The sequence below is a fragment of the Felis catus genome, chromosome X (assembly GCF_018350175.1).
Source record: "Felis catus isolate Fca126 chromosome X, F.catus_Fca126_mat1.0, whole genome shotgun sequence".
NCBI classification, from domain to species: Eukaryota; Metazoa; Chordata; class Mammalia; order Carnivora; family Felidae; genus Felis; species Felis catus.
In genome coordinates, this window is record NC_058386.1 from 19,603,747 (window position 1) to 19,618,271 (window position 14,525).

At 48.2% G+C, this 14,525-nt stretch overlaps 1 protein-coding gene across 1 annotated transcript in view; it reads left to right on the plus strand.

The window, feature by feature from the left end:
- The first annotated feature begins 7,402 nt into the window (after positions 1 to 7,402).
- Positions 7,403 to 14,525, plus strand: part of PTCHD1 (patched domain containing 1) — a 56,489-nt gene continuing 49,366 nt past the window's right edge. Inside the window, exons 1-3 of the mRNA XM_004000355.4 lie at positions 7,403 to 7,484; positions 7,699 to 7,774; positions 8,194 to 8,545. Of these exons, the coding sequence (XP_004000404.1) occupies positions 8,195 to 8,545 (351 nt within the window). The 5' untranslated portion in view covers positions 7,403 to 7,484; positions 7,699 to 7,774; position 8,194. The remainder of the gene's footprint in view (positions 7,485 to 7,698; positions 7,775 to 8,193; positions 8,546 to 14,525) is intronic.

Sequence of the window (14,525 nt, forward strand, 5' to 3'; positions counted from 1 at the left end):
ATCTGGTGGTTATAATGGTCTCTATTCGCTTTACACAGTAAAGGAAAGGAAGAGAATTAAAGAATATTTCCCTCTGCAGTATAATGACTGCTGGTGAACCATTAAAAAATGGAAGAATTTCAACAGGCATAAGGTCAGTCTATTTGGTTGCTTTTTCGATTATGTATTTTGGAACCACTTGACAGTTTTCCATTTTAACATTTTAAGGGATTTTTCTTGGTAGAAAAATCCAGACAGGGACTGCAGTTTTACCATCTGCAAAAAGAGTGGGTTGGATTAGCTCAGCAAACACTTTGGGTTCCACAACAATATTTTTGTTGCTCCACAGAACTTCTCTAAGGAATACCAACATCAAAAATGAATCCAAACACTGAAAACCTGATTAATGGATAGGCCACAATATTGCCACTTTACAACACTATTACATGGACCATAAACACAGAAATAGCATTAAGTTGTTTATAATATTCATAGCATATCATGTTATGTAATTAAGATGGTTTTGACATATGATGATACCCAGTCAAGGCATTTTAGAAGAGGAATTAAGTCAATTGTGCTTAGAAGAATGACTGAATGGAAAAACATAGATTTTGATATCAGATAGACTTAGATTCTATTTATGCTTCCATTACAGTGTAACCCTGGACAAGATAGTTAATCTCCTTAATCTTCAGTTTCCTCTCTTTAAAATGGGTTCGACAATTCTTAATAGCCCGCAGTGATTTTGCAAATTACAAAGGTAAGATATGGGAAAGTGCCTAGGGCTAAACTTAGCAGATAAAACTCATTAAAATGTTCTTTCCCCATGTTCTATCCTTCCGGTAAGTTTTCCACACAATTACTCTTAAAATTCAAGTGATTATATTTTAGAGGCAGTTCTAATGTATATTTTTAAATGTCCCCCTCCCCAAACACCTCACAACGCGAAAGTATTGGGCATGATTTTAAATGTGATTCTATTGATTTAGTGGTCCACCAATTTAAATATATTTCCATTTTAATTGGCCTGGCTTAGAAAAAACGATCAACCTCTTGCATTACATTATTCTAAAGAATCTCTTTAGCTCTAATTTTTCTCTAAAAACAATTTACAAGTAATGGGGGCTGGAAGGGGGAGGAGGAACTAGGTTTACGTGGATCTGTCCCTGGTGCTGAAAGTGAATAATGGACCTAAACTCTCTTGGTTTAGGTGCAGCAGAAAGAAAGCTAACTTAACTTAATGAAAAAAGCCTGAGTTGCACTTAGTTTGATATCAAGAAAGTGGAATTACTCAAGATTTCCCCAAACTTCAGGATCATCCCAAGGGAGGAGAGAAAGGGATCCTATAGCAGCCCAGCCAAGTGATCAAAAGGCTATCAAAAAAACAAAAACAAAAACAAAAAAAACACCTGACATATAACATTATTAACACGTAGATATCTAGAACATTAGATAACAAAGATGCTCAAAAAATCAAGATACTAATTCTAGGCTAAAGGTATTCTAAAACTAGAGACCAACTAGATATCAACTATGCCTTTTTTGAGACCCCCCACACCATTACTGTGACCTCTTCTCTGGCGTTTCCCTTATTCAGGTTCATATTTTTTTAAGTTTATTTTGAAAGAGAGAGAGAGAGAGAGAGAGAGAGAGAGAGAGAGAGAGAGAGAGCACGAGTGGAAGACAGGCAGAGAGAGAGGGAGAGAGAGAGGGAATCCCAAGCAGGCTCTGCATTGTCAGCATGAAGCCCGCCGTGGGCTTGAACCCACGAATCGTGAGATCATGACCTGAGCCGAAATGAAAAGTCAGATGCTTAACCGACCGAGCCACCCAGGTGCCCCATCAGGTTCATTTTAATGCTCAGTATACTTATCCAAACCTATTCAACTAAAAATTCCTTGAGAGCAGGGAATCCTTTGTTCCATTTCTCCTAGTTGTTGACTAAAGTAGGAACTTAGTGATAATTCAAATATAATTACTTAATCGACTTAAATTAATCAATGTTGGTGTGCCAGTCAGAGAAAGCTTATTAGATATGTGAGCTAGGATTTTCAGAGAACACTGAAGGATAGAAGGATTTTGGAAGGTAAAGAGAAGGTAAGGCCATGCTTTCTGTTAGAAGAAAAAAGCAAAGCACAGACTTGGACCTGGGTGAACACAGACACCCAAAATGGTGTGTTCCAAAATGTCCCTCCCTGAATCAATACATGAAATATCCCTCACTTAGCCATTGAGTCCTATGTTTATTCAGGAAAATGATTCTGCAGGACTTTTTTCCTTATGTCATGAAAGATCACTTTTTTTAATGTTTTGTTTTTGAGAGAGAGATAGAGTGTGAGCAGGGGAGGGGCAGAGAGAGAGGGAGACACAGAATCTGAAGCAGGCTCCAGGCTCGGAGGCCGACAAAGGGCTCCAACTCACAAACTGCGAGATTGTGACCTGACCTGAAGTCAAGACACTTAACCAACTGAGCCACACAGGCACCCAGATAGATCACTTTTTTAAAAGGCTCAGGATGATATTGAAATCATAGTGAGTTGGAAAATCCTGAAAAATACAGGTATCCAACTAGCACACTTTTTAATGGGGATCATCTACTATTAGGACTTGCCACACGTGTTCTCTCTTCAACTGCAAGTTTAAACTATCTTCAGACGACTGTTTTTGGGGAAAATATCAGGGAGTACAGTGTCGCTACGTATAAAACAGCTTCTTGGTCCAAACAGGGCTGAGTCCCAGCAGATATTTCATGGAGACGTCCCCACTGCAGCGAACACTGATGTTTGCCAGGGGGGCTTCCCCACTCTAAAGGAAAACCCTTGTCATCCTTTGGTCTGCCACTCATGTGTTTCCATTCTCCAAGAAATCTTACCTAGATCTTTTAGGATGACAGAAACATCGACCACTGACAAAAATATCAGTGTTACCGAGATTGGAATAGTATAAAGTAATGATAAGCACACTGTCCTAAGTGCCACCCTAAATTGCAGCTGCCCAAATATTCTTTGCATGATCTCACTATGCATGGTGATCTCGTAGTTGATATTGAACTGTTTAGATTTAATATTATATGCATGGAAATATTGTGTTTCTCAGGCAAAAACCGGTGGTGTGATGATTGAAAGCTAATGCTTGACACACTTGCTACACAAGAGTAGCCCCTTGTTGCTAACCTTATCAAGCCAAATAAGCTTTGGTTTTGGGTCCACACTCCCTCCACGCCATGATTAATCCCTCTGGCATCTGTGAGCAAGACTGAGCGGAGACTTACTCCAAACGTAACAGATGATAGGAATCCCCTCCCAAGTGACAATGCTTCATGTATTTTATCAAGAAATTTAATCCCTGTGAAGGAATGCCCTTGTCCCTTCCAATTCAACAATAGTTACCGAGTCATCTATTAGGAGCAGTCTACTTAAAATGTAGTGGTGAATACTTGACCCTAAGAAAATAGAGAAGTAGGTGGGATATTTATGTAAAGGATGTTCATCTCAGTATTACTTAGGACAGTAAAAAAAATTTTTTAAAGCCCCAAATTTCCAACAATAGAGTATAAGTTAAAGAAATTAAGTTTTAGCCATTTGATGGACTTCTATGCAGCCATTAAAATGTCCTATGGCGATATTAATCAACATGAGAAAATGGTTACAATTTAATGGAAAAAAAATGTTTACCAAACAGAATGTTTATTATAACTTACAATTTTAGAAAAAAAAGTGTATAAGCATTTTATATACATTGCCTAAGCCCTCCTGCCAAAGACCACCAAGAACACACCAGCAGTTGAATGAATTGGGTTTATTTTTCACTTCAGTGAGGAGAACATGTACCATGGGGAACTGAGGAGCATCTCAATAAGGATTTGGGCTTGTGTTAAGTAATATGGGGAAAGATTTAAGGCAATGGGGCTTGCTGTGGAATGGATGCTGTCAGGAAGCAGGGGTAGTTTTATGACTGGGTGTTTTAATAAATCTTTATCTAGGAGAGAAGACCAGACCAAAACTAAAGCTCCAATTTCTTTAAAAATAAAAAAACATGATACTCTTATTATCCAGGATAGGGGCACGGTTGATCATTTTGGGGATTTGGACAAGGTTCATACTTCACCTATGTTCAGACATGATTATGGGGTGGTCCTAATTTTGTCTGGATCCATCACAGTTACAGAATGACCTTACCTGACATTAGTGTTTAGAGAATGGTTTTTATTCAGAAGAAGAACACTGAAACTTAGTTGTGAGTAACAGGGCAGCTCCTAGCGACACCAAGTCCCAAATGGTAATACCAGGCCAACTTCTGGATGGCAGGGACTGATGTTCATTTTCACACATACACATATTCAAGAACGACCAGAATCATGAAAAATATCATTAACTAGGTGTTTGTGATATACCAGGCACTGTTTTAAGTGCCTTACATTTTTGACCAATTTATTCCTTACAGCGACTCTATGAGGTTAGTATTATTAATCATTCCCATTTTCCAGAACAGGAAAGTATGGCATAAGGAGGTGATGTTACTCACCCAACGTATCATAGTAAGTAGTGGGGCATGGATTCAACTTAGTGGCTATGGAACCAACGGCCTGAATGTCTGTATTGTATTGTCTATGTGTACAATAAATTATCAACTGAGGCTACCCCTGAAAGGTGGTGGGCGCAACAGGGATAGGGATGTCGTTTTGTTTCCTTCTTTTTCTAGTTCTTATTTTCTAAATTTTCTACAATTAATATGTATTAATTCTTCATCAGAAAAAGGAATAATTTATGAATGTACTGATGGAAACTCTATTCCCAAGGTCATTGCCCCAAATGCAAACCTAGGTCTTTGGTGGTGGCAAGGCTCCTGTGAACATCTGAATCAAAAGAAGAAAAATCAAATCGGGAGGAGGCAACGCCCCCCCTCTCCCCCCCCCCCCGCCCTTGCTCCAACTTAATTTAGATAATACTAACTGAATTTCCTGCAGTAAAAAGTGGCAGCAAGATTCGCTCTCAGGCCATTGGGGGTTTCTGAATTAAATCGGGGACTGTGGAAGTTGCCCCCACATATACACAAAGACGATTAGGAATAGAGTAGAAAGGACTAGAAGCAAATGCCAGGGTCTCAAAGGAAGGGCCCTTTCCGAGTGGGAGGACAACACTCCCACCCCCGCCAGCTGAGCAACTCTGGGTTTCTGCCCGCTCAAAGATTCAGCCCAGGTGTTGAGAAAGGGGGCACCTGCTCCTCGGCCTTCGTGGGGGCTAACATTAAAAGGCCAAATTCCAGGGACGAGGGCGAGCCAAGGTTAGGAGGGAACCATTTGGAGGGACAAAGACTTCAGAATGAAAAGAGCTTCGCCAAAATGTTAAAGGCTCCCTAGGAGACCTGTCGGCTGGTTTCCCTTCTCCCGATTCTGTCGCTGCGCTGGCATCAGGGCACATGAAACATCTCTGTTCGCTCCCCGCGCCAAAGACCGACTTTAGGCCTCCTGAGAGGTGCCCACCCACCAGCTGCCGCCAGCTCAGCGGCAAAGAACTGGGCTCACAGTATTTCCCATTGCCACCGCACGCGCACCCCCCGCCCTTTCCGCCTTTCCTTCTGCCCCGGCTGAGAGCCACGCAGGGCATCCACCCTGCCATTTAGCACCTCGGCGGCGCAGTGGTGGGTGGTTTCCCGAAGCGAGTGCCCTCGCAGCCACTTGCGCTTGCCTTGCCAGTTGCAGGGGCACAAGTCAAAGAGGCTTTTCCCTCCTCGATCATCGTGAATCAGCAAAGCGCTGCAGAGCAGCGGCGTCTCCTCGAGCAGGAATTACGATGTTGGGGGAAGGGCACAAGTGGAGTGTTGCAAGGGAATTTCTAGCCCCCTCCCAACGTGTCCCCCCCAGGGACCGCGGTACTGGAGTGGGGATGGGGGAGGTGTTGGCTGGAAGCCTTTGGTTGAACCTAGGCGCCCGGGGGAGCCTTCGGAAACAGAGATCGGTGTGGGGAATGAGCGAGGGTGGGCCGAGAAAGTGGACCAGAGTACAGATGGGTAGAAGGACCTAGGGAGCAGTCAGAGCTGAGCGGGTGCGCCCCAGGGGTGGGCACCGCAGCAGCTGCAGGTGTTGCTGAGGGAATGTAGGAAGGAGGGTCTGGTGTGGGGGAAGGGAGGAGAGAAACCAAAAAAGGAGGGTTTCCCAGCCCAAGACTTTCTGATTCTAACATGCAAGTTCCCAAGTTCAGTTTGAGAAGTGGAGGGCCGCTTAGCATTGGGGAGTGTGGAATAGGAATATTAGGGGAACACCTCCCTGAATCGCGCTCTCCCACCCATTTCTCTCTCCCTGTCCTCTTCTCCGCTCTTCCTCCTCCTCCTCCCCGTACTTCTTTCTCTCCCCTATTCCGCCTTTCTTCAGCTTCAGTATGCAAGTCCATGCTCAGTAGTGCGGGCTACACTCCAGGGACCGCGCCTCCAGTCGCCACCGCCTCTCCTTTGACCCTTGGCATTAGGAATCCAAGCGGCAGCGACTGGAGGCGTGGAATGGGAAAACCCAACACTCGAAGCGCAAAACCTTGGGACCCCTCCACCGCGCACCGGTCCCCACCCCCTTAGCCGGACTGAGCGCCTCAGTAGCCCAGGCTCTGAGATCCGGCTCGGTTTGAGTTGCAATGCATGGACCCCGGGGCTTAGAGCGCACAACGAAACGCGCTAAATTGTACCTGTGCGTGGCCGTTCCCGCCGCCGCCGCAGGTCTATCCCGGGCCCGAAGCCGGCGCCCGCCTTCTCGGGAAATTCTCTGGAGGGGGAGTGCGAGGGGAACCACAGTGGCTGCCTGCTAGCTCAAGGCTGGCGCGCACACGCACACGCCCAACTTTGCCGAGACGTCGGCGCCCCCCGGGCTCCCCCGCGCCCCCTGCGGCTCGGCATGCTCGGAGACCAGTATCTCTCCAGGTCTGAGATAAGGTGTCCCCCACTCCCACACTTGCGCCTTTGAGAATGAGAGGGCGGGGTGTTGGAGAGAAGGGGAGTAACGCTACAGACTCCCGGTTCACGAACACTCTACGCCCGCCCGCAGGGGCGCCCGCTCCAGCCCCGCCGCACCAGGTCCCCCAGACCCGCCTGTGACGACAGAGGGAGGAGGAGGAGGCAAGGCGGAGAGCCCGGAGTCCAGGAGCTCCACCGACTGATCATCAGTACCAGCACTTTTATTACTGGGGGACGGGTGGGCGCGCAGGTTGAGGGGCGCGCAGCAGAACTACCCAACCCCAAGACACTCTGGAGCGACGCTGAGGGCGAGAAGAACGATCCTCTACAGACGCCTTTTGGGTGGCCGTGCCCCAGACGCACACTCGGACCCCGCGGTCCCGCGGCAGCTGCAGTGTTGGGGATAATTTAAATGGCTCTTACTTGAGAGGAGGCGTGATTTCCACGTTCGAGCGTCTTCGCTCCCCACCCCCTCTCCGCACCAGCCAGTGCGCGCCACCACCTGAGCCTGGCGAGAGCCGGGGCGCACGCAGTCTTCAGCCTCCTCCTTTCCGCCTCTGGGGGTACTTGGCTCTGAGCGGGTCCACCCGACGCCCCCCGGGAGAACTCTTTACTTTTTGTTTGGAAAATCAGGGCCATTTCTTTATTCATCTCTGGGTCTCCCCGGAGGAGGACAGGGGAGGGGAGGGCGTGCGCGGCGGCCGGGCCGGGGGAGGGGAGCGCGTGGAGGGGAGGGGACTGGGTGTAGCCTGGAATTCTCCGTCCTCGTGTTCCTAGGCTGGCGCGCAGAGTCTCCCCGAGATAGCGCCGCCGCCGCTCCCCGCGCCACCCCGTCGTTGGCCTTGGGGGTCGGGTGAGTGGGGTCATGACGCGCCGCGGGGGCTGCTCCGGGCCCCTCCCGCGCTGAGCCGGGACGCGGCCCCGCCGCGCGGAGCCCCTCGGGCTGGGAGGCGGCGGGGGGTGGGGAGGGCGCACGGGGTAGGGCGGGGTGGGGGCGGCGCGGAGGCCGCCAGGCTGGGGGGCTCTCTGGGCCGGCGCGGCCGCGGGCAGGAGGGCGTGTCTCCGGCCCGAGGGGACCCTCCCGAGGCGCGGCGCGGGACTCCCCGATGGTGGTGCCGCGGCTCCGGGAGAGCTCCGGGTCTCGCCTCCGCCGCCGCCGCCGCCGCCGCCGTCGCCGCCGCGGGCGCCACCACCGCCGCCGCCGCCGCCGCCGCCGCCCGAGCCCGCGCCGAGCGTGCGCCTCGCCCTCCTCCCGCGCCCGCTCTGCTCTAGGATGCTGCGGCAGGTTCTGCACAGGGGCTTGAGGACGTGTTTCTCCCGGCTCGGCCACTTCATTGCCAGTCACCCGGTCTTCTTCGCCTCGGCGCCCGTGCTCATCTCCATCCTGCTCGGCGCCAGCTTCAGCCGCTACCAGGTCGAGGAGAGCGTGGAGCACCTGCTGGCGCCCCAGCACAGCCTCGCCAAGATCGAGCGCAACCTCGTCAACAGCCTCTTCCCGGTCAACCGCTCCAAACACCGACTCTACTCGGACCTGCAGACCCCCGGGCGCTACGGCCGGGTCATCGTCACCTCCTTCCAGAAAGCCAACATGCTGGACCAGCATCACACTGACCTGATCTTAAAGGTGAGAGAGGGGCGGGCGCGGGCAGCCTCCCGCCCGTGCCGCTGGCGCGGCTGGGCTGGCTCTGCGCGGGGGTCCGGGCTGAGAGCGCCGCCTCTACCATCCCAGGCGGCTGCCGCAGGGGCTCCCCTGCACCGCGTGCCCCTCGGAGGCCGCCCGGAGCCTCCTAGCCTCCTGGGCGGGGAGCGTCCGGGTCCGGGTCCGGGCCCGGCCCTGCCCTCGCCACTGTCGCCGCCACCCCGGCAGCTGCTGCAACAGTTGGGGCGGCGGCAGCCACGGTGCTGTGGTCGGTGCGCTTGTTTTGGTTGCAGTGGTCTTGGGGGTGGGGAGGCTTGGGGGTAACGGCCAGGAAGGAACAGAACAAGAGGAGACATTCTGGAAAGTCCTGCTACTTGAAAACAAAGTATTATGCTTGGGGGCGATTCAGAGTCCCCTCTCCCATTCTTTTCTCCCTTCCTCTGGCCTTCGGAATGATGTGGGAAAGGCTGCTTGCAGGGGCCGGGAGAGGCCAAAGGAATGTGAGGCGGGATGCTGAGGAAAATGCCTCGTACCCACCCAGAAGGAAGTATGCTCCCTGGCGAGGACATGGGGCTGCCCTTCCGCCCTCTTCCCCAGAGCGAGGTGGCCATCTCTGTCTTCTGGGGTAGGGAATGATGTCTGTAATTCGCAGTTATTTCGTCTTTCACAGTAGCTCCCCTCTTTCGAAAAGCAGAAACTTCTTTGGGAAAATAGAGATTCGATTAATCCACTTTTATTTGGGTGCATTTGGGCGTGAGGATGAGGAGCAGAGGCAGAAGGGGGAGGACAGAAGCCAGGCTGTGTGGCTCCAAGAAGAGCACAGGAAACTCAGCAGCTGGGTAGAGGGTGACACTGGTGGAAACAGGTTGTGCCGTCAGCCCGAGGTGGGAATTTGATGTGAAAAGTGAGGTTAATGGTGGTAACTTTCAGGAAGTTCCTAAGAAAAGCAGAGGAGTGAGGACTAGAGATGGAAAAGTGGAGACCTTCCCAGAGAAAAGCAAAAAAGAGGTGAGAAGGTTCCATACAAGCCCCTGGTGGGGATTATGGGGCTTGTTTACTTAAGGTGCCCCTCTGCAGAGGGCCGGCAGGAACCAGTCGCAGCCAGAGCCCTGGGGCAGAGGCAGGAAAGGTGCTGGTTTTGTGAGGGGCTCGGGTCCAGATTTGGGATTATCGGTCCGGTTAGATTTCTAATCTACTTATGCCAAGGGGAGTCAACCAGTGAACCTGGGGAACTCTCTCCTCTTTTCCTCTATAGGTAACCCTTTATCCCTGGAGACCAGCTAATTTTTCTATGTTATTTTCCTTCCTCCATCTGTTGATGTGTTATCAATCAGCAATTAGTAACGAGGGGAATGCGACTAGGGACTCAATGGAATCAGGACCTTCCCACGTTGGGTGGCTTGTGACATTTTTAATGGCACACACATCATCACAGAACCTTAGTAACAGTAGTCCGGAAATATTTGCTTTTCTTATGATCATGCTTCCAACATTGAAGTGTTTTTTGTGTGTTTGCCAGTACTTCAGTGAACATAATATGACACACAGAACAATACTGCTCCAAATGCTTGCCCAAGAAAACACGTAATAGTTTCATTGCAGGTTTAAAGAAACTATAACTTAGCCAGTCCCGACAGTTGGAAAGCTGCCCCATGTTTTGATATATGATCTAGTAAAAGATGTTTCTCTCTGTATCCGCCCCCCCCCCAGATGATGTTTCCACTGGCTTCCCCCCCTCCCAACAAACCGTCACGCCACTGTGACGGGCAGTCACCAGTTACATTCACTCTCAAGGTTAATGAGACACCAACAGGCACATCAGATCTCTTTTCAACAGGATTGTTTCTCTCCTATTTGATTTTGATCTGTTCAGGACAGAAAACTGTATTATCTGACAAAGTTGGGACTGGAGAGAGAGCGAGGCTGTCTTTGCCTCCGTGGCTAAAGGGCAACTTTAAAGGACAGTGGTCTTATCAGTGAATTGTTTTCAGATTCAAGATGGTTTTTCATGTGCTAGGTGTCTGGGGAAAATCAAAACCAAGTCAAATAGTGGTCAGAAGCCATTTCTAGCTGATGGCTGTCTGGTCAAATGAATTCACATAGTTTATAAAAACTCAAACCTAGGAAACTGAGGGAATTGCCTTCAATTGTATATATCCTTTTTTTTTCTTTCTACATCCGACTCCTATAGCGGGTAGGTATGGAGCTGGGCACAGAAAAATGGACCTCCAGTAGTCATGGAAATAGAAAGTGTGGGAATGAGCACTTATCATTATTTTTCTTTCTTTCCATTAGAGACATGATGAAGATTTGTCCTTTACAAAAGGTGTTAAGAGTGAAAGAGTCACTGTTTCTGCCCATACTAGTGTTATCCTGATACTTTGCTGCTGGCATCAAGGACGGCCCTGACAGCTCACATTGCACACAACGCCATCCGGCTCCTGCCCATTGAATGGCATCACATTTGAAACGAAGTGGACAAAGCATAAGCAGGGCTTTATAAAGGCTTTCGCAGGCCCCATTATGAAACCGGAGGACGTATGTTGCAGGGCTGTGTCACTTACTCCTCATAGTACTCTGCGGTTGTACCCATTTAACGAAGGAGAGCCTTCTTCTCAGGCTATTAGTCCAGCTACTTTTGACCAAAAATAGAAGAGGGATGATGACAAAAAGTGAAAACCCAGGTTGATTTTTTTTTTAAATATACTTCAGAGTATCACCAAAAAAAAAAAAAAAAAAAACCACATTTGAAAATCCAGCCTATCTCATTTGGAGGAGCTTTCTCAAATTTGTGCAAGTGACATGGTTGCCGTACTCCGGGTCTGCAGCGTAGATTTCGACCCCAAACTATGACAAGGGTGACCATCCCTAGCAGTGGTTTCCTCTGAAGTCTCTGGGGCCAAGATGTAGTTTGGGGTGTAGGTGGGTGGGGCCTGATGGTGCTGGTAAAGGATCAACCATTAATTTCTGAATGTCTTTAAATGTCTTCGTTTCACTAGAAGATTAAATTTAGCCCATTATTATATTTTAACAGAAAATTCATGATGTTCATCTCAGAGCAAATTTCAGAGGAGTGCCTCATGAGCTTTCATAAATATGTTTCTTCTTGATCGCTGAAAATGAAGTGTAAAGTGTTGTTGGTAATTGACCTGGGGTGTGACCAAGACAGTGCTTGATTTATTCCAGAATCATCCATGTAGAAGGAAGAACCTGTTTAACCCAGTGCTTATAATAGTGACATGACCTTTATAGCACTCTATAAGTTATAAATGTATATGTATCAACGTATATAACTTATAATGTATATGTATAAACATATACAGTAAACACCTTAGGGTATAAGTGCTATGATCCCATTTTACAGATGAGAAATCGCCATAGAAATTAACTCACTTATCCACGGAAAGAAGACAAGGACAGAATCAGGGCAGGACAGGGTTTTGACTCCCAGACCAGTACTCTTCACTATAATGTACTGCCTCGCATATGATAAACTACTTGAATGATTTAAATGTACATTTTTAAAACCCAAATGAACTATACTTGGCTAAAGTCTCACGCCCATCTCATAGTGTTGTCCTAACAGTAGTAACTGGATAATAAGGACATTTTCTTAACTGATTCTGTCTGGTGTCAGTGAAAATCCACATATAGAAACTCTAAATGCCCAAAGTAAAGCATAAGATACTTGAAATTAGCAATACACAAAGACAGAAATCTAAAATGTTTTACTGGAAAAATCCCTGGATGACTGGATGAAGCTATTTCCTATGTGAGCACCGTTCAACTGTCCAGGTGGATTCAAATCCAGTGCCTCACACAGTTTCTGGCACATAGTAAACCCTCAAGAAACAACTTGTCAAATGCACTTGCCCTAGTTTACTCAGACACTTATGTGATGGGTAAAGAAAATTCCATAGAAACTACTTTGACATGCATTTTCACAATGACATTTTTAAAATGTTTACGGCTCTACAAGCAGTTTCTAGTCCTTTCTTTTTCCAGGATTCTTCCTGGATAACCTCTGTAGTCCTATTAAAACGTATTTCAGTTTGGGAATTGTGTGGGGGCATTTCCTTTGTACACCGTCCTTTTCGAAGGACCCTCACAGGATAGTTTATTCCAAACCAATGGAAGGACACATCCTCACCATGCAGACATTCTTCCACTTACTGGGGAATCTCACTTTGTTCAACTGTTGACTTTCTATTTCATTTAAACTTCTCACGTTTGAATACATTAAATAGAACTAGGTTGCAAAACAAGATTCAGAGAATTTAATTTGGGATTAATTACTTCAGGCTTCCCAAGACGGGCAGCATAACTGCTAGGTCAGGGTCATGAACACATTGTAGCAGTATCCAGACCCCAGTGTTTCCAAATACTGCCTCAGCACTTGCAATCATTGTGGGAACTGCCATCATCATCACTCTCTGTATATAGGCTAAGGATCGGCACATTCCAACCTAGCTTTGAGGTCAGAAGGAGTTTTTATGTTTTTAAAAGATTGTAACAGAACAAGACAAAAACAAAGAATATGAGGCAGAGATGGCATGAGGCTCTCAAAGCCTACAAATATTTACTCTTTGGTCTTTTACATGAAGAAGTTCCCGTACTGTATTCCAAGCCCCTTTACTGGGACAATTACAGGAAGTTAACACTATTAAATAGCCTGGAAGGCAGTGGGTCTCACCCCTCCCCCCAGGGGACACTTGGCAATGGCTGGAGACATTTTTAACTGTCACATCTGGGGGTGAGTTGCTGCTGGCATCTAGTGGGTGGAGGTCACAGATGCTGTTAAACATCCCGTACGCACAGGACAGCACCCCTCAGCTAAGAATTATCTGGCCCCAGCCCTGCTTGAAGAGGTTCATTGTGTTTCTCTTGCTTTCTTAGGGTTTTTTTTTCCCCAGCTGCACTGAGTACACAGAATAAAAGAATGCCAACAAGAAGTTCATATGTTACAGAACTTGGGCTGGGGACAAATACTACCACCTCTGAGGAGATGCTCTTTTTGTGAAGTTGGGCAGAGATCAGATTGTGCAGGGTAAACTTCCCCAAGATGCAGTTCTCCTGCTCTGTCTCACACCTCTGTCCTTTATGGTCTAAATCTCGCCGTAGCAGGACCCGAGGAACTGAATGCAGTCCAACTGCTGGGATGGCAAAGCTGAGGCTTGTCAGCGTGGCCGTCGTTGTCGGCAGGCCTGACCCGCCGTCAGCAGCAGTCACCCACGAGGCCGGCCTCCTCCTGACAGTGTGTGAGACCTCCCTGTGAGCGGTGGCCTGCTGAGGAGGCACAAGGCAATGCCTTGTTGCCTGGTCCATCTGCTTGGCTTTGCTGAACATTAAATGAAAAAAGAAAGAGCTCGCCCCCAAGGAACAGTGGACCAAAGAGCCTTGGGTTTGGAGGCCACCTTCAAGGGCGTCTGTGCAGATGCTGGTGCTGGAATCTGCTCTTGCATCTCAGGGCGCTTTTCCTGGTGACAGGTGCTCTGACGACTCGAGCAGCCCGGGTCCTCCAGTGAGTTATTCTAGTGGCAGATAGTCTTAGAAAAGATTGAGCACGAGCCTGAAAGGGCAACATGCATGCATCTGCTGGGCCAGCCAATTGGCTTTTGCATTTTATCTTTGCACTAGGGGAAAATTCGGGAGAGAGAGATCACTATTCATTCTCCTTTCACTTCATAGGTGTGCATCCCAATCATCCAGGCACAGTATTCTTCTCAGGTTGTCTGCCTCCTGAGCACATTTCCGTGGTGCAAATAGTATTCTCAAATGCCCACCCGGCTTGTCTCTTCGAGATTTGGGGAGCAATCTCTTACTTCCCCATGTGGATAAGCACTTGGGACAAATCTGGGTAAAGTGTTCATTTAAACTGAAATGTAAAGCTAAAGCAGTAGTGTGAGAGGAAGGCCACCTTTTTAGTGACTCCTAGTATCTTAACAGATGCTCTATTAGAGTAAGA